This window comes from Thalassophryne amazonica, chromosome 8, assembly GCF_902500255.1.
Source record: "Thalassophryne amazonica chromosome 8, fThaAma1.1, whole genome shotgun sequence".
Taxonomy (NCBI): domain Eukaryota; kingdom Metazoa; phylum Chordata; class Actinopteri; order Batrachoidiformes; family Batrachoididae; genus Thalassophryne; species Thalassophryne amazonica.
The window spans coordinates 114,199,313-114,226,709 of NC_047110.1; the positions used below are offsets into that span (position 1 = coordinate 114,199,313).

General features: G+C 42.8%; 1 protein-coding gene across 4 annotated transcripts in view; it reads left to right on the forward strand.

The window, feature by feature from the left end:
* The window catches only part of aass (aminoadipate-semialdehyde synthase), a 123,021-nt gene extending 96,447 nt beyond the window's left edge, over positions 1-26,574 (forward strand). For 2 of the 4 annotated variants that reach the window (XM_034177314.1, XM_034177313.1), the window contains exons 14-24: positions 9,291-9,412; positions 9,539-9,668; positions 10,069-10,179; positions 10,255-10,363; positions 10,793-10,933; positions 11,008-11,175; positions 20,353-20,448; positions 23,048-23,163; positions 25,109-25,197; positions 25,333-25,509; positions 25,659-26,574. In XM_034177314.1, coding sequence (XP_034033205.1) covers positions 9,291-9,412; positions 9,539-9,668; positions 10,069-10,179; positions 10,255-10,363; positions 10,793-10,933; positions 11,008-11,175; positions 20,353-20,448; positions 23,048-23,163; positions 25,109-25,197; positions 25,333-25,509; positions 25,659-25,780 — 1,381 coding nt within the window. In that variant the 3' untranslated portion in view covers positions 25,781-26,574. Of the gene's footprint in view, positions 1-9,290; positions 9,413-9,538; positions 9,669-10,068; positions 10,180-10,254; positions 10,364-10,792; positions 10,934-11,007; positions 11,176-20,352; positions 20,455-20,495; positions 20,735-23,047; positions 23,164-24,893; positions 25,038-25,108; positions 25,198-25,332; positions 25,510-25,658 lie in introns of those variants that run through there. The other 2 variants (XR_004562372.1, XM_034177315.1) reach the window with 2 other exon arrangements.
* Positions 26,575-27,397: the final 823 nt, after the last annotated feature.

Genomic DNA, 27,397 nt, shown 5'->3' on the forward strand with positions numbered 1-27,397 from the left:
GACGTTTCACACGAAGCAGAAAGTTTGACCACATTACACCCATTTTTGCGTCTCTTCACTAGCTTCCTGTCCCAGTGAGATCAGATTTTAAGGTTCTGCTACAAGTCTATAAAATTGTTCACAGACTGGCACCTCCCTACCTAGCTGACCTAATTAAACTATACGTACCAGCCCGGGCTTTGTGTTCTGTGGAATGATCTCCCTGCATCAATAAAACAGTCAGATTCTGTGGAGACTTTCAAGTCCAGACTTAAGATGCACTTATTTTCCCTTTCATATGTCTAGCATACTGGTACAGTTTTGTTTTACACTTTTTACTCTTTTAATTCATTTTATTAGTAAAGAGAGCGGGCCACAGCCTCAACTTACCTAAATTTACCTTTTAGTGAAGTTTAGGGCTAGTGGCTATCACCTTAGTATTTCTTCTCTCTGTCTTCTTGTCTCTCTGTTTAAGGTGCAGCTCCATCCAGAGATGGGTGTGGTATTTGTGCTGGAGACCCTCCTGTCCTGTGCACCAACAGCATTTCCTGTATATTCGTTTTGTGAAATGTTCTGTAATTTGTGTCTGTGTCATGACCCAAGCAGAGGGTCACCCCTTTTTTTTTTTCTTTTTTCCCCCCATCTGCATATGTATTAATGGTAAATGCCACACTGGCATAACAATTTATGAACATTAATACACATATATGCAATTTATTCTTGTAAGACAGAAGGTATGTAATGTGTGAGTAACGTGGTGTGTGTGTGTGACCCCATCTGACCCGATCAGCCTACAACATCTATCAGGAAGGGTCGACCACCAAAACAACACAAAGATAGACAAGAACGAAAGACAAGTGGTGAAGGCAATAACTGTGACGTGAGACACCAAGGAGACGGGGCCCCAAACATACAACATACCAGGACAAACAACCACACATGAACAAGTAGTGACAGCAACAGTCTGTTGTCTAATTTGTGAGCATCCATACCTTAATCTAGGACACCAGAGTCTTGATCACCCAAAACCAAAAGGGTCACCCCTTTGAGTCTGGTCTGCTTGAGGCTTCAAGTAGAAGTTTATTCAGTTCAAGGAAAGAACTTTGCAACAAAATAAAATTTCCTCAAATCATCAGATGGAGTTTTTTTCTTACCACTGTTGCCTGTGTTCTTGCTCTAGAGGTTAGTAAGGTTAGACGTTACTTGTGTGAAGCACCTTGAGGCAACGTTGTTGTGATTTGGTGCTGTATAAATGAAAATAAATTGAAATAATAAAAACAAATCCACACTAACTAATTCCCAACTCTAAAAACTCACATCCCCACCATTTCCAACTCCCCTTGAACACACCACAACCCAGGCCCATGTACACACACATTCACACAGTCCAGTTGCATACTTACGCCCTCCCGGTGAGGGAAACCGATGAAACAAAAGAATAACTTCTCACACAGGCCAGTCCCCAGCCTGTCGTACAGGAACCACTAATTATCCATTTTTGAGTGCGTTGAAACTTCTCCAGCCAGCAGGCGATACGTGAACAGGTCACGACAACCTCAACATCCCTGTTGAAGTGCATCCTGCTCTTCAGTCGGCGCAGAAACCAAACCCCGCCTCACTCATACACTCCACCAATCACTCCACGCCACACGCCCTCAAACCAGCCAATCAAAACCCACCAGCTGGTACAGGTGCAACTAATTTCACAGTGATTCTCCTGATCCCAATCTAACAATTAGACAGTATTGCTGATAGCAGAAATACAATTAACCCATTGCAACATCTTACTTTAGTGCAAATATACAATTTACATCAAACAGGAAAAGATACACATATTTCCTTCCTTCATCTCTGATTTTCCACCGGGCTACACTTGTTTGAGCTGACATTTTTCAACAGGCCAGTATAAGTAAGATTGACAAATACATGCATTTGTAGGCCTGATTGTGCAGCAGAGGCATGAACAAAAATTGATCCACTGGTGCCCTCTCTGCGGTGCTGGTATAGCCTTTTGTGTAATGGTTGCTTAGTCTCACCTATGTAGTGTTCGTTACAGTTTTCCTGACATCTGATAGAATACACTACATTGCTCTGTTTGTAACTAGGGATCATGTCCTTAGGGTGAACTAATTTCTGTCTCAAGGTGTTAACCGGCTTAAAGTAAACTGTGATTTTGTGCTGTCGGAAGATCCTCTGTAGTTTTTCCCCTACTCCTGCTAAATAAGGGAGAGACACTCCTCTTCTTCTTGTCTCCGTCTCCTGTCTATCTGGTCTCTTTGTTCTCTGGGACGTCTGCACTTTGTCCAGGGACCATCGTGGGTACCCACATACTGTGAGGGCTTTCCGGACAAGTTGTTGTTCTTTAGCCCTTCCCTCTGCAGTTGTGGGCACCTGTAGGGCTCTGTGTTGAAGCGTCCTGATCACCCCGAGCTTGTGTTCAAGGGGGTGGTTTGAGCCAAAGAGCAGATATTGGTCAGTGTGAGTGGGTTTTCACAGTATTTTTTTTTTCTTGTAACTATGAAATGCATCAAGTACAAGTTTTTATTTATTTTTTATTTATTTAATCATTTTTGTTTTTTGCTTTCAACTGTTTAAATTGTTGTTTGTCCATTTGTTTGTTAATATTTTACAGCTGATCCAAAATTTGTTACATTTGCATTCATGACAACATTTTATTTCTTTTAAGGGTTTGAATTCTAACAGTACAGGATTTCCCTCATCTCTATAGCATGTTTTTTTGAACAGTATAATTTATTTCAAGACTATTATTGGATCAAATGCGTAACTCCTAACATGAAGTGTTTTTTTTTTAAATTTGAATTAAATTTTATTTATTTGAATAAATTGTAATAGTGCAATTATTTCTTTAACTATGAATTACAATAGTCCATGTTTTTATTGTAAGATTTTTTGTTTAATGGTATTTTGGAGTTGTTGCATGTCAGTTTTCTTTTAATAGTATAAACTGAAGCATTTGTCTGTTAATATTCTAGCTGTTCTGACATGAATTGTCTTCTCCGAGGGTGAAGTAGCAGCTGTGTGCACGTGTGGGGCTGTGAGTCTGACCGTGCACATGTCAGATTGATTGTTTTATTTATTTATAGATTATAGGCCGTCTGAGGAGCTTCTGCGACCTCATATTTAGGACAGTTATAAGACAGATGAGTTTTCTTATCATTTCCCAGACAAGCCATGAATTCTTAATCCCTTTAAATGAGTTTTGCTCCTTAAGACGTGTAAAGTTGCCGCGCGTTATGTTTTTTAATTAAGGCGGCGGTGGCACCGGTCAGACCTCCAGCCAGTCCTGCTGTGACTTGTGCATGTGTGCAGTGTTGCACCCAATTAGGACAGAGCTAACGAGTGCATGGTTTTGACTCTTGGGGGGGCTGCCATGAGATATTAACGCTGCGGGTCACGCGGGGTGATGCGTCCGTTTTGGTGTTATAATCAAGGACTGGTTTTTTTTGGTGGGGGGAGGGGGGTTGAACCCAGTGGTATGGACACGGCTTGTGGCCACGTCTCCAACCTCAGTGACGTCTGCAACTGCAGCTTACACAAACTGTCAAGCACTGAAAGCTGCTTCAGGCTTGTGCTTTTTGACCCAACCTAAATTTTAAGAACCATGAGAGCAGAAAACCATAATAATAAACAGTGGAAAAGAAGTCTGGATCCAAGCACTCCAGCCCAGTGTCTCATCTGGACTGTACAGTGTGATCTGGACGGGTAGACAGTTCTAGAACATCAGAGCACAATAAGCAAAGGTTCTACAGCGTGCCCACTTCTTTGCCCCCTTAACAGACCACTCTGAGACCACAGGGCTCTCAGGATGGCACGTAAGGCTCAGCTTGTCCTGTGAGATAATGGGGTAAATATTTAATAAGCTGGCAGCAAAACCTGGAGGGCCGGCCGCATGGGAACATGGGAACTTAATGACAGAGGAATATGAGTGAAATTTCAACATCCATCATTCAAATTTTATTCATAAAATAATGAATATGAGAGTTTTCATTTATCAGTCGATTTACACTCCTGTCCTCACCGATGGCCATCAAGTTAGTGTAATGGCCGGAAATATAAGGTTGCAGATAGAAGGGGCAGAAATGAGATTCCTCCGTTGGGTATCTGGACTTACACTGGATGAGAAACTCAGCTCTCCGGTGAGGATGCCCCCTGGTGGAGTCTCCCTGTGGAGGTCTTCCACGCATGTGCATCTGGGAGGAGACCCCGGGGAAGACCGTGTGCTGCGGTCTGCGTTTGACGGTGACCCTGTCATAGGAACAGCCCAACTGACGCGTGAGAAATGCCGGATGACCTCTGCCTGTGGTGCTGATGTCTCTATGGACATCTCATCTTCTTTATATTATTGTGTTGTTTGATTTTCTATTTTCTGTTTCTTCAGTTCTGTAAAACTTTGTAAAACCTTGTAACTGTTTGAAAGTGAGTCTGGTCTGCTTGAGATTTCAATTTCAGTTTATTTTATTTTCATTTATATAGTGCCAAATCACAACTGATGATATTGAAGAAGAAACGTTCCTCAGAGGGAGTTTTTTCTTACCACTGTTGCTGTTATATGGCTGGGGGGGCCTGGCTGCCGGTTTGTTTCTGTCTTTTGGTTTTCCTCCCAGGTGGCGTGCGTTTGGGACTGAGTGGCTGTGTTGCTGAGGCTGTCAGGACCTCACCCTGATCACCTGCGACTCGTCAGGACTCACAGCTGTGGTGCATCTGGATGGATTGGAACATGTTGGCATTTAAGACTGGAGTGCACAGTGTGTATTTGCCAGAGACTCGACCTTGTGACCAGACGGGTGAGATCGTCGTCTCGGGAGCCATCTCATCAACAGCGGATGCTGAGAACGTCCAGGTTTGATGCACAGTCTGTGAAAGAGGAGGGGGTGAGGTCTCACGCTCGTCAGCACACTTCCTGAGGTACGTTAGATTTTGTGACTAACAGTTATACAGTCAGTAAATGTGGTGTCCCTCACACCTTATTGTATTGAGCTGTTTGTTAGTCATGTATCAGCTTCCACTGCAGTGGAGTTTTGTGAACTGGATGTTCCATGCCTGCAGGTTGGGAAGCTGATCAGTAATCAAGCCAGGAAGTGTTTGCTGTTTGTACACCTTTAAGTGTTCTGTGTGTAGAGTGTGGACTCACATAATGGTTCCTTCTTTCACAGACTCGGTTGTTGCGGCCACCTGGGGGGTGTCGGCGGGGTCCTTGGGTCCGAAACAGCTTCTGGCTCCGGACCGTTAGCGCTGCTGGGAGCGCACCACGCCAGGCCGCACCTTTTTGTTATATTATCACTGTTATGTATTAAATTCAGTTAGCCTTTGAACCGTGCTCTGCTTATTTCATACTGGGTCCTTCAAACGCTGGTCGGTTCTCCGAGCTGCGTCCGACACATAACAGTTGCTCTGGGGGTTGGCAGGTTTAGACCTTACTTGCGTGAAGCGCCTTGAGGCAGCGTTGTTGTGATTTGGTGCTATAGTATAAACTAAAGAAATTAAATAAATTAAGACCCAGGACCCGCTGTGGGGTTATATTACTCATCTGGACTGGGAATGCCTCTGGATCCTTCAGGAAACGTTAAAGCGCTTGGCCAAGTATAGGGAAGTGTGGTAAGGATGATAAGGTGCTTGGTCCAATGCCATGGAAACCTGGTCCTATTGTGCTTTGGTTTTTTTATTATTAGTCTTGTCAAAGTCATCTGTTTTTTTTTTGTTTATATGTTTGTTTGTCTGTGTGTTTGTTTGTTCACCCCTTTCAGCAAAACTGGGAATAGCTGAAATGATCTTTTCTACCACGCTTTATTTGGTGATGTTTTGTGTCGACGCGCATCATGGTATGATCAAGGTCACGTGACAGTGGCCAAAAATACCAAAATCACACAAAAAAAACTTTGAAGTATTTTTCATCTGCTTCAGTAGAAATTTGGTGAAACCATGTAGAGTGGCGGGGTCTATAGGTCTATGATTTTTGGAGTGATTCCAATGATATTTACCATTGATAGGCTTGGGTCAAAGTTAACAAATTTTGGAAAAATGAATTATCTTGGAAATGGTTCCCTGAGCCCCAGAACCTGGTGGACAAATTCTGAACTACAGGTTTTGGCACCAACATGTGATTCATATGCAATAAGACATAAATTAGGACGTTTTCAGACATGTACAGTAGTGTTCAGAATAATAGTAGTGCTATGTGACTAAAAAGATTAATCCAGGTTTTGAGTATATTTCTTATTGTTACATGGGAAACAAGGTACCAGTAGATTCAGTAGATTCTCACACATCCAACAAGACCAAGCATTCCTGATATGCACACTCTTAAGGCTATGAAATTGGGCTATTAGTAAAAAAAAAAAGTAGAAAAGGGGGTGTTCACAATAATAGTAGCATCTGCTGTTGACGCTACAAACTCAAAACTATTATGTTCAAACTGCTTTTTTAGCAATCCTGTGAATCACTATACTAGTATTTAGTTGTATAACCACAGTTTTTCATGATTTCTTCACATCTGCGAGGCATTAATTTTGTTGGTTTGGAACCAAGATTTTGCTGGTTTACTAGTGTGCTTGGGGTCATGGTCTTGTTGAAACACCCATTTCAAGGGCATGTCCTCTTCAGCATAAGGCAACATGACCTCTTCAAGTATTTTGACATATCCAAACTGATCCATGATACCTGGTATGCGATATATAGGCCCAACACCATAGTAGGAGAAACATGCCCATATCATGATGCTTGCACCACCATGCTTCACTGTCTTCACTGTGAACTGTGGCTTGAATTCAGAGTTTGGGGGTCGTCTCACAAACTGTCTGTGGCCCTTGGACCCAAAAAGAACAATTTTACTCCCATCAGTCCACAAAATATTCCTCCATTTCTCTTTAGGCCAGTTGATGTGTTCTTTGGCAAATTGTAACTTTGCACATGTCTTTTATTTAACAGAGGGACTTTGCGGGGGATTCTTGCAAATAAATTAGCTTCACGCAGGCGTCTTCTAACTGTCACAGCACTTACAGGTAACTCCAGACTGTCTTTGATCATCCTGGAGCTGATCAATGGGTGAGCCTTTGCCATTCTGGTTATTCTTCTATCCATTTTGATGGTTGTTTTCTGTTTTCTTCCACGCATCTCTGTTTTTTTTTTTTTTTGTCCATTTTAAAGCATTGGAGATCATTGTAGATGAACAGCCTATAAATTTTTGCACCTGCGTATAAGTTTTCCCCTCTCCAATCAACTTTTTAATCAAACTATGCTGTTCTTCTGAACAATGTCTTGAATGTCCCATTTTCCACAGACTTTCAAAGAGAAAAACATGTTCAACAGGTGCTGGCTTCATCCTTAAATAGGGGACACCTGATTCACACCTGTTTGTTCCACAAAATTGACAAACTCACTGACTGAATGCCACACTACTTGTTGTGTGTTGGGGGGTTTGGCTGGATATTTTGGTGTTGTTTTCTTTTCTTTGCTCTCCAGGTGGTATGCAAACTGGTTTTTGTCTGTGGAGAAGGTGCTGGCAGAAGAGTCCTTCACCCTCATCAGCATTATTGGCTGCACTTGTGGAGGATGTTCACGTGCGGGCCTAATGACTTGCAGCACCTGTGGATGATGCTCACGTGCAAACTTAAAGACTTTCAGCTGAAGCAGATAATGAGATGGCGTTCTGCATTTAAGCCATGAGTGATTCAAGCAGAATTGCCGGGAACTCGACCTTGTGACGTTCGTTTGTGAGACGCTGAGGACCGCGCCTGGGTTTGACACATCGTGCCTGTGAAGGAGGACGGGTGAGGGACACATGCTGTCAGCACACATCAGAGGTGATGATTGTCTGAATAAGTGTTAACAGTAATTTGGTATTTTGTTACGCAGTATATTTGAACATTGTTGAGAATTGTGCAGCTCGCTTCTCACTGCCGTGGCGTACGGAATGTTGATCCTCCACCTGTTGTGAGAAGCTGCTCATTTACATAAAGCTTAAATTCAGACCTGGATGTGTTGCTGATAGTGTGTGCCTTTGAAGGATATTTGTTGTAGCTGTTGACTTACCTCACCTTTTCCATCCACAGAGTCAGTTTGTCATATCCACCTGGGGGGTGTTCGGCGGTGAGTCTGGGTCCAGAAGCGTCGGGCTTCGATCCATTTGGGCGCTGGAGAGCGCGCCGTCCTTCACCTCACCAGATAACTGCACATTTATGTTGTACACAAATTATTGCACAGAAGGGAAATACATTTTTGTTTTTGGAACCGCTTTCTGGTTATTTTAGCGCTGGGTTCAGTCAGACGCTGGTCCGCTCCTCAACTCGCGTCTCCACATAACACTACTATTATTGTGAACACCCCCTTTTCTACTTTTTTTTACTAATAGCCCAATTTCATAGCCTTAAGAGTGTGCATATCATGAATGCTTGGTCTTGTTGGATGTGTGAGAATCTACTGAATCTACTGGTACCTTGTTTCCCATGTAACAATAAGAAATATACTCAAAACCTGGATTAATCTTTTTAGTCACATAGCACTACTATTATTCTGAACACTGCTGTATTCTTTGTATATGTGATTTCAAACAAAAACATTGGTTTAAAGTCAAAGGTCAAGGTGGCAAAATTTCATATTTTTACAAAAATCCTTAAATTTTGATTAAATGTAGTAAAATCACATTAGTGTTGCATAGAATATAAATTTGTGTCCTTGTCCTCAGCTCATGACTTTTAGGAAGTGATGGGATGATACTGACATCGATTAATCTCATGTCAGAGTGTCGCAAATTTCCTATCAATCTGAAAAATGGTTCATCATAGAGTGAAACAGAGTTTAATCTGCAACCAAACTCTAATTAATATAGTTAATAACGTAATGTGTGGATAATGGTCCTTGAGCCCCAGAACTCGATGGTGGCTACCTGGTGGCCAAAGTGCATACTACAGGTTTTGACAAAAACATGCCATTGATGTGCACTAAGAAATTTTGTGAAAGTTCTTTTTTTGTTGTTGTTGTTACATATTTTCTTTATATATGTGATTTTACCCAAAATGGATATAGTTTTTTAAGGATTTCAAACTGGATTGTGACATGAATCAGTCATGAAAATGGACCAAAAAGACCAGAAGACCCTGTGACAAGACTCGTCTGTGTATCACTCACTTTTCATTTATTTTGTTACGGGTAGTTTGGCCAAAGCAGATGGTTACCCTGAAGAGCCTGGGAGGTTTGTAAAGTAGGACTTTACTCATGTGAAGAGCCTCAGGGTGACCTGATTTGCTTCATGCTGTGTTACATTTGTCCAATTCATACTGTGGACTGTTTTGCAGGGAAAAGGCCCAGATCTTGAAGAAAAGCGGGATGAAGCGTGTGCTGCTGCTGGGTTCAGGTTACGTGTCTGAACCCATTGTTGAGTATCTGACCCGTGACGAGAAGATTCAGGTTACTGTAGGTATGTTAATGTTTGCTACCAAGAGGGTCATCAAGTCAGATGTCAAAGTACGATGAAGGCAGTTGGGGTGAGAGGGTCTGCAGAAGGAAGACTTTATTTCACCGCTGTGGTTTCTTTAATCCTCAGTATCAGCACTGATGAAGCAGGCAGAGGACCTGGCAGCTAAACATCCCAACACCATTCCCATCATGCTTGATGTCAGCAGCCAGGAAAGACACCTGGACTCCCTGGTGAAAGATCATGATGTTGTCATCAGGTACAGTACACAGCCGGCAACGATGCAGAGACGATGGTCTGGCACATACGGAGATATTTGTCAGGCACTCATCGTGCTTTTTGCACAGAGTCATCGGGCACAGTATGGAGAGTGTCGTCAGGCTTGGTGTGGAGACTGTCATTGGGTACAGTAGGGACACTCTCATCGTGGTCGGTGCTCAGACTGGGGTCGAGCACGGTGTATTGCAAACACACTGTAATTCATCAGTGTTGCCGTGGCTGCACAGTTTGTGGAGTTGAGGAAAATTGTTTTGCCATTTTTAGGGAAGGTGTTTGTGAACGTATGGGGTCATTCAGCATCCTGTGGCTGGAATTGCATCCATGTGCTAATTGCTTTCCTGTGTTTTGTTTGTTTGTTTTGCTCCGTCCTCTACCCTCAGCATGCTGCCTTACGCCTTCCACCCAATCATTGCCAAACACTGCATCAGCAGGAAGGTGAACATGGTCACTGCGAGCTACTTGAGTGCTGCCTTGAAGGATTTGCACAGCAGGTGACGCCAAATTCACCAAACCCAAACAAAGTCTGGTTTATTCTGTGACTTTAACTCAAACTGTTTTTGTATCAGTGCGGAGGCAGCAGGCATCACCATACTGAACGAGATGGGGCTGGACCCGGGCATCGACCACATGATTGCCATGGAGTGTATCGACCAGGCCAAAGCTGACGGCTGCACCGTGAGTTCCAGGTCCACTCTGACCGTTTCGAGCCGCTTCCACCACCTTAATGATTACCAGCCTGGTCTGTAATTAAACTCCAAATAAAGGTTGATTCTTTTCAGAGTTTCAGAGAAAAACCCCATGAGAAGGACCTGGCACACAGGGTTGACCCAAAATGAACCAACACTATGATCTGAATGAGTCCAAAAAATGTTCGGCGTGACTTCAGTACACACGTCACTTCTGTGACTCCTGTATGAACCTGGTGTAAAGTACTCAGGTCTTGTTTAACTTGGTTTCCAAACCCATTTAGTTGAGACCAAAGAATCCACTTGGACGAGTGATCAAATGTCACGGGAACCAAATGGAAACATCCAGTTAGCACTCTGCATCAAAGTGTTGCTTATCTGCAGCCTTGTTGTTGAAATGGTTCCTGTTGACTGTCAGGTGGAGTCCTACATCTCCTTCTGTGGAGGTCTACCTGCTCCCGAGTCTTCAGACAATCCTCTTCGCTACAAGTTCAGCTGGAGTCCGTATGGTGTCCTCCTCAACACCATCAGCCCTGCCATCTTCCTCAAGGATAACCAGGTACAATGGCTTCAAACCGGCAGCTGGGTTTGTGTTTTGAATTAGAATAAAAAGTGCATCTGTGTGTGGTCTAGGTGGTGAAGGTCCCAGCTGGTGGATCTCTAATGGATGCCACTACAGCCATGGACTTCTTCCCTGGTTTTAACCTGGAGGGGTTTCCTAACCGTGACAGCACCAAGTATGTGGAATTGTACGGCATCGAGACGGCACACACTGTGATCCGAGGAACGCTGCGCTTCAAGGTGTCACACAAACAAACAAGCATCTCAGCAAAGTGCAGAAGTCATAACACATGCTCACATTTCATGTCCTGATCCAGGACATGAGCTGGGCCAGGATCCAGTTTCTTCATCTCTGATCACATGGTGCAGAATCACCAAAGAAAAGCCGCAACCTGGACAAGGATAAGATCAGTTTGATCCAGTCAGGATCACTTAATATTCACTGTCTGCCGCTACATTTTTGGGGGGATGGGAGTCCTGTTTAATATTTGGCCCCACCCAGAGAGAGCAGCTATTGTAGTTCAGAAGAGGTTTTCTTTGTTGAGGGAATGAAGGTCTAGGTATTTATGGTCCTGGTGCTTCCTGTCTTACTGTCTGGTTGTGTCAGACTTAGACCCAAGGTGAGGACTGGATGTCTTTGGATCTTGGTCTCCGTAGAGACTTAGTGAGATGAGAAGTATCACCGACACTGTGAGGGATCTTCAGCTGTGATGCTTCATGGAGTTTAGTTGAGGCAAGTAGAGTTCTTGTTTGTCTAGAAAATGTTTCACTACTCACTCAAGTCCAATCCAAGTAAGTCTGGTTAGGGAACATCCAGGTCTTTTCAGGAAACACTCAGGTCTTCTTAGGGAACATCCAGGTCTTCTTAGGGAACACACGGGTCTTCTTAGGGAACACACGGGTCTTCTTAGGGAACACACGGGTCTTCTTGGGGAACACCCAGGTTTTCTTAGGGAACACCCAGGTCTTCTTAGGGAACATCCAGGTCTTCTTAGGGAACATCCAGGTCTTCTTAAGGAACACCCAGGTCTTCTTAAGGAACACCCAGGTCTGTTTAGGGAACACCCAGGTGTTCTTGGGGAGCACCCAGGTATTCTTGGGGAACACCCAAGTCTTTTTAGGGAACTCTCAGGCCTTCTTTGGGAACACTCGGGTCTTCTTTGGAAACACCCAGGTCTTCTTAACAAACACTCACGTGTTCTTAGGGAACACCCAGGGCTTCTTAGGGAATGCCCAGGTATTCTTAGGGAACATCCATGTCTTCTTAGATTCCCCAGATTTACAGATTTTGATGGTATCTCACTAGGCGCGCTGACGAAGCTTGTGACGTCTACAAAAAGCACAACCTGTTTATTTGATCCTATACCAACAAAACTGTTTAAGGACCTGTGGCCCACTCTTGGTCTGACTGTGCTGGAAATTATAAATCTCTCATTTACTTCTGGATCTGTTCCTAAATGTTTCAAGTCTGCAGTGATTAAACCATTGCTTAAGAAATCCAATCTCAACCCTGGTGTATTGAAAAATTATAGACCGATATCAAATCTATCATTTTGTTCTAAAATCCTGGAAAAAGTGGTTCTGCGACAGCTCGTGGACTACCTCAGTGAGAATAATCTTTTTGAGCCATTGCAGTCTGCTTTTAGAAAATATCACTCCACAGATACAGCACTTACTAAAGTTGTGAATGACCTTTTGCGAGCAATGGACTCGGATACCACTACAGTCTTGGTGCTGTTGGATCTTAGTGCTGCGTTTGATACTGTGGATCATCATATTTTACTCAACAGACTGGAGAATCAATTTGGGATTATGGGAACTGCCCTTGCATGGTTGATGTCTTACCTGTCTAGTCACTCTTACTGTGTGTTGTGCAATGGCACTTCTGCTGATCTTAGGGATATGAAGTTTGGGGTTCCACAGGGATCCATTTTAGGCCCCCTGCTTTTTTCCCTTTATATAGCACCCTTTGGGAATATACTGTGGCATTTTAGGATTGCCTTTCATTGCTATGCTGATGACACCCAATTGTACATGCCGATAACTGCTGGTAATCTCATTCACATAAAATTTTGGAAGATTGCCTTGCATCAGTGAAACGTTGGATGTCTAGTAACTTCCTACTTCCTACTCCTACTACTGAAGTGATGGTTCTTGGTCCAGCAAAGTATCAGCATTAATTTGATCAGCTAGCGCTTAGCTTAGGTTCGTGTGTTATACATCATATGGATAAAGTGAGGAATCTTGGGGTCATTTTTGATCCTATGTTGTCTTTTGACCTCCACATTAGAGACATTACAAGGACTGCTTTCTTCCATTTGCGAAATATAGATTCTAGATTGGACTATTGTAATGCTCTATTTTCTGGTTTACCGCAGTCCAGGATTAGGGGTCTTCAACTGGTTAAAAATGCTGCGGCCAGACTTTTGACACAAAGCAGAAAATTTGACCACATTACGCCCGTTTTAGCGTTCCTGCACTGGTTTCCTGTCGCTGCACGATCGGATTATAAAGTACTGTTACTAGTTTATAAAATTGTTCATGGACTTGCACCTCCCTGTCTGGCTGACCTGGTAAGCCCCTATGTACCAGCTCGGGCACTGCGTTCTCAGGGCGCAGGACTTTTATGTGTTCCCAGGGTGAATAAAAAGTCTGCCGGTCACAGAGCTTTCTCCTACCGTGCCCCAGCTCTGTGGAACGATCTCCCGGCACACATACGGCAGTTGGATACTGTGGAGACTTTTAAATCACGTTTAAAGACTCATTTGTTTTCCTTGTTTTATTAGTGTTATGATGTGTTTCTATTCTTGTATTCCTGGTCTTGTTAGGAGAGACGGCATCCATCCCACTTTGGATGGAGCAGCTCTCATTTCTAGAAATCTGGCCAATTTTCTTAAATCCTCCAAATCGTGACTATCCAGGGTTGGGACCAGGAAGCAGAGTTGTAGTCTTACACACCTCTCTGCAGCTTCTCTCCCCCTGCCATCCCCTCATTACCCCATCCCCGTAGAGACGGTGCCTGCTCCCAGACCACCAATAACCAGCAAAAATCTATTTAAGCATAAAAATTCAAAAAGAAAAAATAATATAGCACCTTCAACTGCACCACAGACTAAAACAGTTAAATGTGGTCTATTAAACATTAGGTCTCTCTCTTCTAAGTCCCTGTTGGTAAATGATATAATAATTGATCAACATATTGATTTATTCTGCCTTACAGAAACCTGGTTACAGCAGGATGAATACAACCCCTGGCAAAAATTATGGAATCACCGGCCTCAGAGGATGTTCATTCAGTTGTTTAATTTTGTAGAAAAAATGCAGATCACAGACATGACACAAAACTAAAGTCGTTTCAAATGGTAACTTTCTGGCTTTAAGAAACACTATAAGAAATCAAGAAAAAAATTGTGGCAGTCAGTAACGGTTACTTTTTAGACCAAGCAGAGGGAAAAAAATATGGACTCACTCAATTTTGAGGAATAAATTATGGAATCACCCTGTAAATTTTCATCCCCAAAACTAACACCTGCATCAAATCAGATCTGCTCATTAGTCTGCATCTAAAAAGGAGTGATTACACCTTGGAGAGCTGTTGCAACAAGTGGACTGACATGAATCATGGCTCCAACACGAGAGATGTCAATTGAAACAAAGGAGAGGATTATCAAACTCTTAAAAGAGGGTAAATCATCACGCAATGTTGCAAAAGATGTTGGTTGTTCACAGTCAGCTGTGTCTAAATTCTGGACCAAATACAAACAGCATGGGAAGGTTGTTAAAGGCAAACATACTGGTAGACCAAGGAAGACATCAAAGCGTCAAGACAAAAAACTTAAAGCAATATGTCTCAAAAATCGAAAATGCACAACAAAACAAATGAGGAACGAATGGGAGGAAACTGGAGTCAACGTCTGTGACCGAACTGTAAGAAACCGCCTAAAGGAAATGGGATTTACATACAGAAAAGCTAAACGAAAGCCATCATTAACACCTAAACAGAAAAAAAACAAGGTTAGAATGGGCTAAGGAAAAGCAATCGTGGACTGTGGATGATTGGATGAAAGTCATATTCAGTGATGAATCTCGAATCTGCATTGGGCAAGGTGATGATGCTGCAACTTTTGTTTGGTGCCGTTCCAATGAGATTTATAAAGATGACTGCCTGAAGAGAACATGTAAATTTCCACAGTCATTGATGATATGGGGCTGCATGTCAGGTAAAGGCACTGGGGAGATGGCTGTCATTACATCATCAATAAATGCACAAGTTTACGTTGATATTTTGGACACTTTTCTTATCCCATCAATTGAAAGGATGTTTGGGGATGATGAAATCATTTTTCAAGATGATAATGCATCTTGCCATAGAGCGAAAACTGTGAAAACATTCCTTGCAAAAAGACACATAGGGTCAATGTCATGGCCTGCAAATAGTCCGGATCTTAATCCAATTGAAAATCTTTGGTGGAAGTTGAAGAAAATGGTCCATGACAAGGCTCCAACCTGCAAAGCTGATCTGGCAACAGCAATCAGAGAAAGTTGGAGCCAGATTGATGAAGAGTACTGTTTGTCACTCATTAAGTCCATGCCTCAGAGACTGCAAGCTGTTATAAAAGCCAGAGGTGGTGCAACAAAATACTAGTGATGTGTTGGAGCGTTCTTTTGTTTTTCATGATTCCAAAAATTTTTCCTCGGAATTGAGTGATTCCATATTTTTTTTCCCTCTGCTTGGTCTAAAAAAAGTAACCGTTACTGACTGCCACAATTTTTTTTCCTGATTTCTTATAGTGTTTCTTAAAGCCAGAAAGTTGCCATTTGAAATGACTTTAGTTTTGTGTCATGTCTGTGATCTGCTTTTTTTCTACAAAATTAAACAACTGAATGAACATCCTCTGAGGCCGGTGATTTCATTAGTTACTTCATCCAAACCATCAACATGTTTATTAGACCCCATTCCTACCAGGCTGCTCAAGGAAGCCCTACCATTATTTAATGCTTCGATCTTAAATATGATCAATCTATCTTTATTAGTTGGCTATGTACCACAGGCTTTTAAGGTGGCAGTAATTAAACCATTACTTAAAAAGCCATCACTTGACCCAGCTATCTTAGCTAATTATAGGCCAATCTCCAACCTTCCTTTTCTCTCAAAAATTCTTGAAAGGGTAGTTGTAAAACAGCTAACTGATCATCTGCAGAGGAATGGTCTATTTGAAGAGTTTCAGTCAGGTTTTAGAATTCATCATAGTATAGAAACAGCATTAGTGAAGGTTACAAATGATCTTCTTATGGCCTCAGACAGTGGACTCATCTCTGTGCTTGTTCTGTTAGACCTCAGTGCTGCTTTTGATACTGTTGATCATAAAATTTTATTACAGAGATTAGAGCATGCCATAGGTATTAAAGGCACTGCGCTGCGGTGGTTTGAATCATATTTGTCTAATAGATTACAATTTGTTCATGTAAATGGGGAATCTTCTTCACAGACTAAAGTTAATTATGGAGTTCCACAAGGTTCTGTGCTAGGACCAATTTTATTCACTTGATACATGCTTCCCTTAGGCAGTATTATTAGACGGTATTGCTTAAATTTTCATTGTTACGCAGATGATACCCAGCTTTATCTATCCATGAAGCCAGAGGACACACACCAATTAGCTAAACTGCAGGATTGTCTTACAGACATAAAGACATGGATGACCTCTAATTTCCTGCTTTTAAACTCAGATAAAACTGAAGTTATTGTACTTGGCCCCACAAATCTTAGAAACATGGTGTCTAATCAGATCCTTACTCTGGATGGCATTACCCTGACCTCTAGTAATACTGTGAGAAATCTTGCAGTCATTTTTGATCAGGATATGTCATTCAAAGCGCATATTAAACAAATATGTAGGACTGCTTTTTTGCATTTACGCAATATCTTTAAAATGAGAAAGGTCTTGTCTCAGAGTGATGCTGAAAAACTAATTCATGCATTTATTTCCTCTAGGCTGGACTATTGTAATTCATTATTATCAGGTTGTCCTAAAAGTTCCCTAAAAAGCCTTCAGTTAATTCAAAATGCTGCAGCTAGAGTACTGACGGGGACTAGAAGGAGAGAGCATATCTCACCCATATTGGCCTCTCTTCATTGGCTTCCTGTTAATTCTAGAATAGAATTTAAAATTCTTCTTCTTACTTATAAGGTTTTGAATAATCAGGTCCCATCTTATCTTAGGGACCTCGTAGTACCATATCACCCCAGTAGAGCGCTTCGCTCTCAGACTTGTAGTTCCTAGGGTTTGTAAGAGTAGAATGGGAGGCAGAGCCTTCAGCTTTCAGGCTCCTCTCCTGTGGAACCAGCTCCCAATTCAGATCAGGGAGACAGACACCCTCTCTACTTTTACGATTAGGCTTAAAACTTTCCTTTTTGCTAAAGCTTATAGTTAGGGTTGGATCAGGTGACCCTGAACCATCCCTTAGTTATGCTGCTATAGACTTAGACTGCTGGGGGGTTCCCATGATGCACTGTTTCTTTTTATTCACCTCTTTTTGCTCTGTATGCACCACTCTGCATTTAATCATTAGTTATTGATCTCTGCTCCCCTCCACAGCATGTCTTTTTCCTGGTTCTCTCCCTCAGCCCCAACCAGTCCCAGCAGAAGACTGCCCCTCCCTGAGCCTGGTTCTGCTGGAGGTTTCTTCCTGTTAAAAGGGAGTTTTTCCTTCCCACTGTCGCCAAGTGCTTGCTCATAGGGGGTCGTTTTAACCGTTGGGGTTTTTCTGTAGTTATTGTATGGCTTTTGCCTTACAATATAAAGCGCCTTGGGGCAACTGTTTGTTGTGATTTGGCGCTATATAAATTAAATTGATTTGATTTTGATTTGATTCCATAATTTTTGCCAGGGGTTGTATGTTAGTTTAAATGAGTCAACACCCCCGAGTCACACTAACTGCCAGAACGCTCGTAGCACGGGCCGAGGCAGAGGATTAGCAGCAATCTTCCATTCCAGCTTATTAATTAATCAAAAACCCAGACAGAGCTTTAATTCATTTGAAAGCTTGACTCTTAGTCTTGTCCATCCAAATTGGAAGTCCCAAAAACCAGTTTTATTTGTTATTATCTATCGTCCTCCTGGTCGTTACTGTGAGTTTCTCTGTGAATTTTCAGACCTTTTGTCTGAGTTAGTGCTTAGCTCAGATAAGATAATTATAGTGGACGATTTTAACATCCACACAGATGCTGAGAATGACAGCCTCAACACTGCATTTAATCTTTTGTTAGTCTCGATTGGCTTTGCTCAAAATGTAAATGAGTCCACCCACCACTTTAATCATATCTTAGTTCTTTTTCTGACTTATGGTATGGAAATTGAAAACTTAACGGTATTCCCTGAAAACCCCCTTCTGTCTGATCATTTCTTAATAACATTTACATTTACTCTGATGGACTACCCAGCAGTGGGGAATAAGTTTCATTACAGTAGAAGTCTTTCAGAAAGGGCTGTAACTAGGTTTAAGGATATGATTCCTTCTTTATGTTCTCTAATGCCATATACCAACACAGGGCAGAGTAGCTACCTAAACTCTGTGAGTGAGATAGATTATCAATCAATCAATTTCAATCAATCAATTTTTTTATATAGCGCCAAATCACAACAATCAGTTGCCCCAAGGCGCTTTATATTGTAAGGCAAGACCATACAATAATTATGTAAAACCCCAACGGTCAAAACGACCCCCTGAGCAAGCACTTGGCTACAGTGGGAAGGAAAAACTCCCTTTTAACAGGAAGAAACCTCCAGCAGAACCAGGCTCAGGGAGGGGCAGTCTTCTGCTGGGACTGGTTGGGGCTGAGGGAGAGAACCAGGAAAAAGACATGCTGTGGAGGGGAGCAGAGATCGATCACTAATGATTAAATGCAGAGTCATTCAATGCGCATATTAAACAAATATGTAGGACTGTTTTTTTGCATTTGCATTCGCCAAGTGCTTGCTCACAGGGGGTCGTTTTGACCGTTGGGGTTTTTCTGTAATTATTGTATGGCTTTGCCTTACAATATAAAGCGCCTTGGGGCAACTGTTTGTTGTGATTTGGCGCTATATAAATAAAATAGATTTTTTTTTTAAATTCTTTTATGGTTTTGTATTTTTATTGTGTTTTTAAATTTTTAATTCAGTTTTTTCTGTTTTTATTAAGTTGTGTGAAACACCTTGAGACGATTTCATCGTGAATTGGCGCTATATAAATTAATACATTTGAATTTGATTTTTAGGGAATACTCAAGTCTTCTTTGGGAACACCCAGGTCTTCTTAGGGAACACTCAGGTCTTCTTTGGGAACACCCAGGTCTTCTTAGGGAACACCCAGGTCTTCTTAGGGAACACCCAGGTCTTTTTAGGGAACACCCAATCTTCTTAGGGAGCACCCAGGTCTTTTGGGGGAACACCCAAGTCTTCTTGGGGAACACCCAGGTCTTCTTGGGGAACACCCAGGTCTTCTTAGTGAACACTCAGGTCTTCTTTGGGAGCACTCAGGTCTTCTTTGGGAGCACTCAGGTCTTCTTAGGGAACACCCGGGTCTTTTTAGGGAACACACAGGTCTTCTTAGGGAACACACAGATCTTCTTAGGGAACACACAGGTCTTCTTAGGGAATAATCAGGTCTTCTTAGGGAACACCCAGGTCTTTTTAGGGAACACCCAGGTCTTCTTAGGGAACAAGCAGGTCTTCTTAGGGAACACCCAGGTCTTCTTGGGGAACACCCAGGTCTTCTTGGGGAACACCCAGGTCTTCTTGGGGAACACACAGGTCTTCTTGGGGAACACACAGGTCTTCTTGGGGAACACACAGGTCTTCTTAGGGAACACTCAGATCTTCTTGGGGAACACCCAGGTCTTTTTTGGGGACACCCAGGTTTTTATTAGGGAACACTCAGGTCTTCTTTGGGAGCACTCAGGTCTTCTTAGGGAACACCCAGGTCTTTTTAGGGAACACCCAAGTCTTCTTAGGGAACACCCGGGTCTTCTTGGGGAACAATCAGGTCTTCTTAGGGACCACCCAGGTCTTTTTTGGGGACACCCAGGTCTTTTTTGGGAACACTCAGTTCTTCTTTGGGAGCACTCAGGTCTTCTTAGGGAACACCCAGGTCTTTTTAGGGAACACCCAAGTCTTCTTAGGGAACACCTGGGACTTCTTGGGGAACACACAGGTCTTCTTAGGGAACAATCAGGTCTTCTTAGGGAACACCCAGGTCTTCTTGGGGAACACAGGTCTTCTTAGGGAACAATCAGGTCTTCTCCAGGGTGGGTTTTCCCTTGTTAACTTCAAACGGTGGTCAGTGTGAACAGTGCCCCTGGTTTCTCTGGAGATGGTCAGAATCTCCATCCTCACGGTCAAACACTAACGGTCTGGTCTTGGTTTTGTCTGACAGGGTTTCTCAAAGGCCATGAGCAGTTTGGTGAAGCTGGGTTTGATTGACAGCGAGCCCTGCGTGGCACTGCAGCACAACGCCGCTCCTGTTTCCTGGGTGAGTAGCACGTGCTGATTGCATCAGAGTTCTGTTTGTACCGCCTGAGCCTGAAGTGTTCTGTTTGCTGAAGACTTTGAATAGCTGCTCGTCAGCGTCAAGGCTGCCGCCAGCTCAGCTTTTATGTTGACTTCCTGATGAGTTTCCAGCCGGCACGTCGCTGTGACGAGATGAAAGACGGCAAACTTTTTGTTTGTTGTCTTCTGTACAGAAAGAAAAAGCTCTCGAAGCCTGTTGTCTGTGGAGAGAGTCAAAGTTTGAAGGTTGCTGTCTTCAAAGGGGCACAGTCACGTGAATTTCTAAAATGTGTTCAGACTCTATGTTCACGTCTGCTGCTCACCACATTTCTGCAGTTGCATCCCAAGATGTCATGTTTTAGTTCTACATACGGCGCTGCAGGTTTCTGCTCTGTGCTGACCAATCACCTGCTTCACACTGTGAGGAACACCCCCAACAAAACACAAACAGCAACTCCAGAACACACGGAAGAAAAGAGGCTTTTATTTTGTAAAGTGACACAGTAAAAGAGAACTCGGTGTGTTCAACATTCTCAGTGCCACGTTAAGGTTAAGTCGGCTCCACATGTTGCTTCAACACAAATCTGCATTATCTGAGCTCCATGCGGTGCGTTTAACGCGAGCTGCGTGTTCTGTTTAACTCGCTCTCCTTGTGTTTAATGCACGCGCTAGATGTTGCTTTATGTTTTACTATTTATCATCACAAATCATCATAAATTTGGTCCGAAAAGATGAATTTTTCAGTTGTGACGGGTTGAAGGTCCCATCCTGACTATGACTGGTGCTGAGACCCTGATTCATGTGTTTGTCTCTTCTAGATTAGACTACTGCAATGTTCTATTTTCTGGTTTACTGCAGTCCAGCCTTAGGGCTCTCCAAATGCTGCTGCCAGACGTTTGACAGGAAGCAGAAAATTTGACCACATTACACCTATTTTGGCGTCTCTTCACTGGCTTCCTGTCCCAGTGAGATCAGATTTTAAGGTTCTGCTTCTAACCTATAAAATTGTTCATGGACTGGCACCTCCCTACCTAGCTGACCTAATTAAACCTTACGTACCGGCCCAGGCTTTGCGTTCTCAGGGTGCAGGACTACTTTGTATCCCTAAGGTGAATAAAAAGTCTGTGGGTCACAGAGCTTTCTCTTATCGTGCCCGTTCTGTGGAATGATCTCCCTGCATCAATAAAACAGTCAGATTCTGTAGAGACTTTCAAGTCCAGACTTAAGACGTACTTATTTTCCCTTTCATATGGCAGCATACTGGTATAGTATGTTACTATGCTTTTTACACTTTTAATTCATTTTATTAGTAAACTGAGCGTGCTGCAGCCTCAACTTTATCTAAAGTCTGAGTCTGTTAGTGAAGCTTAGGACTAGTGGCCGTCGATCACCTTAGTATTAGTTGTTTAATGCTGATAAATTATTCTGTATCTGTTGTCTTTCTGGTGCCTGATTCTGTTTTTTTCTCTCTGTTTGAGGTGCAGCTCCATCCAGAGATGGGTGTGGTGTCTGTTTCTGTAACCCTCCTGTCCTGTGCACCAGCAACATTTCCTGTATATTCGTTTTGTGAATTGTTCTGTAATTTATGTCTGTATCATGGCCCAAGCAGAGGGTCACCCCTTTGTGTCTGGTCTGCTTGAGGTTTCTTCATCAGAGGGAGTTTTTTCTTACCACTGTTGCCTGTGTTCTTGCTCTGGGGGTTGGTAAAGTTAGACCTTACTTGTGTGAAGCGCCTTTGTTGTGATTTGGTGCTATATAAATAAAAATAAATTGAAATAAATTGAAGGTGGTGATGATTTAAAGTATTTCCCCCTGTGCAAAATAAAGTTCATGGGCAGGTGATTAAGGCGTTGGGCTTGAGACCAGAGGATCCTCGGTTCAAATCCCAGCTTGACCAGAAAATCACTAAGGGCCCTTGAGCAAGGTCCTTAATCCCCTAGTTGCTCCTGGTGTGTAGTGAATTACTTTGTATGGCAGCACCCTCACATCGGAGTGAATGTGAGCATTATTGTAAAGCGCTTTGAGCGTCTGATGCAGATGGTAAAGCGCTATATAAATGCAGTCCATTTGTAATGTTATCATTCATGGAAAATCTGTTGACAATGACCGGAGAGCAACGGCAACCAGAACAACTGACCTCTGAGCAATAACACAAAGAAACATTGCTGTTGCTGTTACTGTTGTTGTGACTGTTGTTGATGTTGCGACTGTTGTTGTTGGTGCTGCTGTTGTTGATGTTGCTGGAGCTGTTGCTGCTGCTTTCGTTGTTGCTGCTGTTGTTGATGTTGCGACTGTTGTTGTTGCTGCTGCTGTTGTTGATGTTGCTAGAGCTGTTGCTGCTGCTTTCATTGTTGCTGCTACTGTTGTTGTGACTGTTGTTGATGTTGCGACTGTTGTTGTTGGTGCTGCTGTTGTTGATGCTGCTGCTATGGTTGCTGCTTCTGCTTTCATTGTTGTTGCTGTTGTTGCACTTTTAGTTGGGGTTGTCTCCATAGTAACACAGCTGGCGGTGGTTCACATCGTTAACTTTCAGGTTGTACTTTATTTTGGATGAGCAGGAAGTGACTGTTGTGTGTTTACAGAAAGAGCTCCTCTGTAAGAAGATGGGCATGTCCTCCTCCATGTCCCATGATGCCTTTGAGGGGGCTGTTTACGAATGTGTTGGACGGGACGACGTTGGAATGGACAGCCTGAGATGGTGAGAGACAGAATTGGAATTAAAGCAGAGTCGCCATCGCTGCGGACTTCGTAGTCGTTTCTGCAAGTTTTTAATCTGACAGTCGTGTTATCGGTGTTAAAGCGGAGTCGTCGTCTCTGCAAGTTTTTAATCTGACAGTCGTGTTATCGGTGTTAAAGCGGAGTCGTCGGCTCTGCAAGTTTTTAATCTGACAGTCGTGTTATCGGTGTTAAAGCGGAGTCGTCGGCTCTGCAAGTTTTTAATCTGACAGTCGTGTTATCGGTGTTAAAGCGGAGTCGTCGTTTCTGCAAGTTTTTAATCTGACAGTCGTGTTATCAGTGTTAAAGCGGAGTCGTCGTTTCTGCACGTTTTTAGTCTGACCGTCGTGTTATCGGTGTTAAAGCGGAGTCGTCGTTTCTGCAAGTTTTTAATCTGACCGTCGTGTTATCGGTGTTAAAGCGGAGTCGTCGTCTCTGCAGGCTTTTAATCTGATAGTCGTGTTATCGGTGTTAAAGCGGAGTCGTCGTTTCTGCAAGTTTTTAATCTGATAGTCGTGTTATCGGTGTTAAAGTGGAGTCGTCGTCTCTGCAGGCTTTTAATCTGATGGTCGTGTTATCAATGTTAAAGCGGAGTCGTCGTCTCTGCAGACTTTTAATCTGAAGGTCGTGTTATCAGAATCAGAAGCACCTTTATTGTCATTGCACAACAATCGGCATCATGAAATTTGCTTGTGCATCCTCAAAAACAGTGCCCACCCTCACACTCAGAAACCTCTAATTTGCACCTTCCAGTTAGACATTTGTCTCATATCCCACTGTCCCCAACAAACATAACTCATATTCCACTGAACCACATTGTCATTGTCCCATATTACACTTATCCCTCTAAAACATCAATTAACATTTAAAATACCCAATTTTAATAAAAACCCTTAAATAGCTTAAAAAACAATCCAACATTAATAAATATACCTAAAAGTTAAAAATAGTTAAATAATATTGCACGTCCCTCCTTGTTCTAATTAGAATAATGCAGTTGGATCTTGGGCGCGACTGTTCAGGTTTAGGAAAGAAGCTGTTTTTGGCCCTGTGGTGGGACTTTGAAGACCCAATAACACCTGCCGGATGGAAGCAAAGAGAACAGGTGGTGTGAGGGGTGTGTTCTGTCCTGCAGAATACTGCTTGCTTGGCGGAGGCAGCGAGTCCTAAAAATATCATCCAAAGAGGGCAGAGGGAGACCAGTGATCTTTTCTGCTGTTGTTATGACTCATCTGATGGATTCCTTGTTGTTTCCAGAGCAGTTCTCAAACCGTGCTGTGATGCAACAGGTTAAAACGCTCGATGGAGCAGTGATAAAAGGCCTTAAGCAGCTCAGCCGACAGGTTGTTCTTCTTAAGTGTTCGTAGAAAATAAAGCCTCTGTTGCGCCTTTTTGACCACAGCAGATGTGTTTACTTCCCATTTAAGATCCTCAGTGATCCAGGTGCCCAGAAATTTAAAACAAGAAACCCTCTCTACTACCTCACCTTTAATGGTTAAGGGGGAGGGGTCATCCTTGTGCTTCCTGAAGTCCTATTGGTGTTAAAGCAGAGTCATCGTCTCTGTGGTCTTTTAATCTGATGCTCGTGTTATCAGTGTTAAACCGGAGTCATTTCTGCAACTTTTTAATTTGACAGTCGTGTTATCGGCATCGAAACAGTCATCGTTTCAGCGGGCTTTTAATCTGAAGGTGGTGTTTTCTGTGTTGAAGCAGAGTCATCGTCTCTATGGACTTTTAATCTGAAGGTGGTGTTTTCTGCGTCGAAGCAGAGTCATCGTCTCTACGGACTTTTAATCTGAAGGTGGTGTTTTCTGCGTCGAAGCAGAGTCATCGTCTCTACGGACTTTTAATCTGAAGGTGGTGTTTTCTGCATTGAAGCAGAGTCGCCGTCTCTGCGGCTTTTAATCTGACGGTGGTGTTGTGTTCAGGTTCGGCGTTCTGAGCGGTGACCCAGTTCCTCACGCTGACAGCATTCTGACGGCACTCGCAAAGCACCTGGAAGCCAAAATGTCCTACAGTGAGTTGGACTCAAACACATCATCACATGCTCGATTTCCAGCTGTTCGAGAACTGTAACAGGATGGTACCATACAATGGCCCCACTAAAAGTACCGGCGGCATTAACATGCTCTCTCTCTCTCTCTACGATCAGGTAAGGGCGAGCGAGACATGATTGTCTTGAGGACTGAAATCGGTCTTCGCCACCCGACCGGCGAGCTGGAGACCAAAAACATCAGCCTGGTGGTGTACGGTGACCCCGACGGCTTCTCCGCCATGGCCAAGACCGTGGGCTGCCCAACCGCCATTGTTGCCCGCATGGTCCTCGATGGTCAGTCCTGCTCAGGACGTGTCTTTGTTTGTCTCTTTACATTTTGTGTAACATTTTGCACCTTGTATTAACCTGAGTCTTACTCTTTTTGTGATTGGTCAGTGAACTCTGCGATGATGAATTCTCTTGCTGTGGTTTTGACTCTGTAGGTGAAATCAGGACAAAGGGTGTCATGGTTCCTATGACCAAAGAGGTCTACGGGCCGGTACTGGCAGAACTGAAGCGGGAAGGATTGCAGGTTGTCTCCAAGAGCGTGATTCAGGAGTGCTGAGGACCCGGCTGCCGATCCGACACCTGGGTCAGATTGACTCGACTCACCAAGTTCTTCAAAGAATCAGAAAATGTTTGTTCAGAAATGTTCATTTAAACTGTATTTGTCATTTTGGTTCTGATGTTTACTTCTGCATTTGATTCAAAGTATTTTTGTTTTTATAAATGTTTCATGTTGACAAACTGACTCGACTGATGGAAGCAGCTTCTGACAGTCACCACGTGATGGCGTCAGATATTCAACATTTTGGTTTTGATCAATTCAAAAATAGTTTGTAATCTCAAAATTAAATTTATAAATTTGTGTCTATAGATTTATGAACCACATGAGTGAAATTTAATGAGCAGCAGCTAATGAGCTCATTTGAACTTTGAAACATCAAATTGTTTGATTTTTTTTTTTAAATGGTTTCATTTTGTAAACGGTTATTAGCAACTTGAACTGTATTCATGTCGTTTTAAATGATGTTTTACTGTCATAAACACAAACACATCATGTATTCACAGCAAAGAATTTGGTGTTGATGTCGCCTCGGCAGACGCTTCATCCTTCTCTTGCTATCAACATGTGAGTGCTTTGGGTGTCACCGGGAGCGGCCAAATGAACATGTAGCTAAAAATAAGCTTGATTGTTGCATTCTGGGCCTAGTTCTGGAAGGCCACCAAATCCTCGGTCTTACAGTAGTGTTCAGAATAATAGTAGTGCTATGTGACTAAAAAGATTAATCCAGATTTTGAGTATATTTCTTATTGTTACATGGGAAACAAGGTACCAGTAGATTCAGTAGATTCTCACAAATCCAACAAGACCAAGCATTCATGATATGCACACTCTTAAAGCTATGAAATTGGGCTATTAGTAAAAAAAAGTAGAAAAGGGGGTGTTCACAATAATAGTAGCATCTGCTGTTAACGCTACAAACTGAAAACTATTATGTTCAAACTGCTTTTTTATCAATCCTGTGAATCACTAAACTAGTATTTAGTTGTATAACCACAGTCTTTCATGATTTCTTCACATCTGCGAGGCATTAATTTTGTTGGTTTGGAACCAAGATTTTGCTCATTTACTAGTGCACTTGGGGTCATTGTCTTGTTGAAACACCCATTTCAAGGGCATGTCCTCTTCAGCATAAGGCAACATGACCTCTTCAAGTATTTTGACATATCCAAACTGATCCATGATACCTGGTATGTGATATATAGGCCCAACACCATAGTAGGAGAAACATTCCCATATCATGATGCTTGCACCACCATGCTTCACCGTCTTCACTGTGAACTGTGGCTTGAATTCAGAGTTTGGGGGTCGTCTCACAAACTGTCTGCGGCCCTTGGACCCAAAAAGAACAATTTTACTCTCATCAGTCCACAAAATATTCCTCCATTTCTCTTTAGGCCAGTTGATGTGTTCTTTGGCAAATTGTAACCTCTTCTGCACGTCTTTTATTTAACAGAGGGACTTTGCGGGGGATTCTTGCAAATAAATTAGCTTCACACAGGCGTCTTCTAACTGTCACAGCACTTACAGGTAACTCCAGACTGTCTTGGATCATCCTGGAGCTGATCAATGGGTGAGCCTTTGCCATTCTGGTTATTCTTCTATCCATTTTGATGG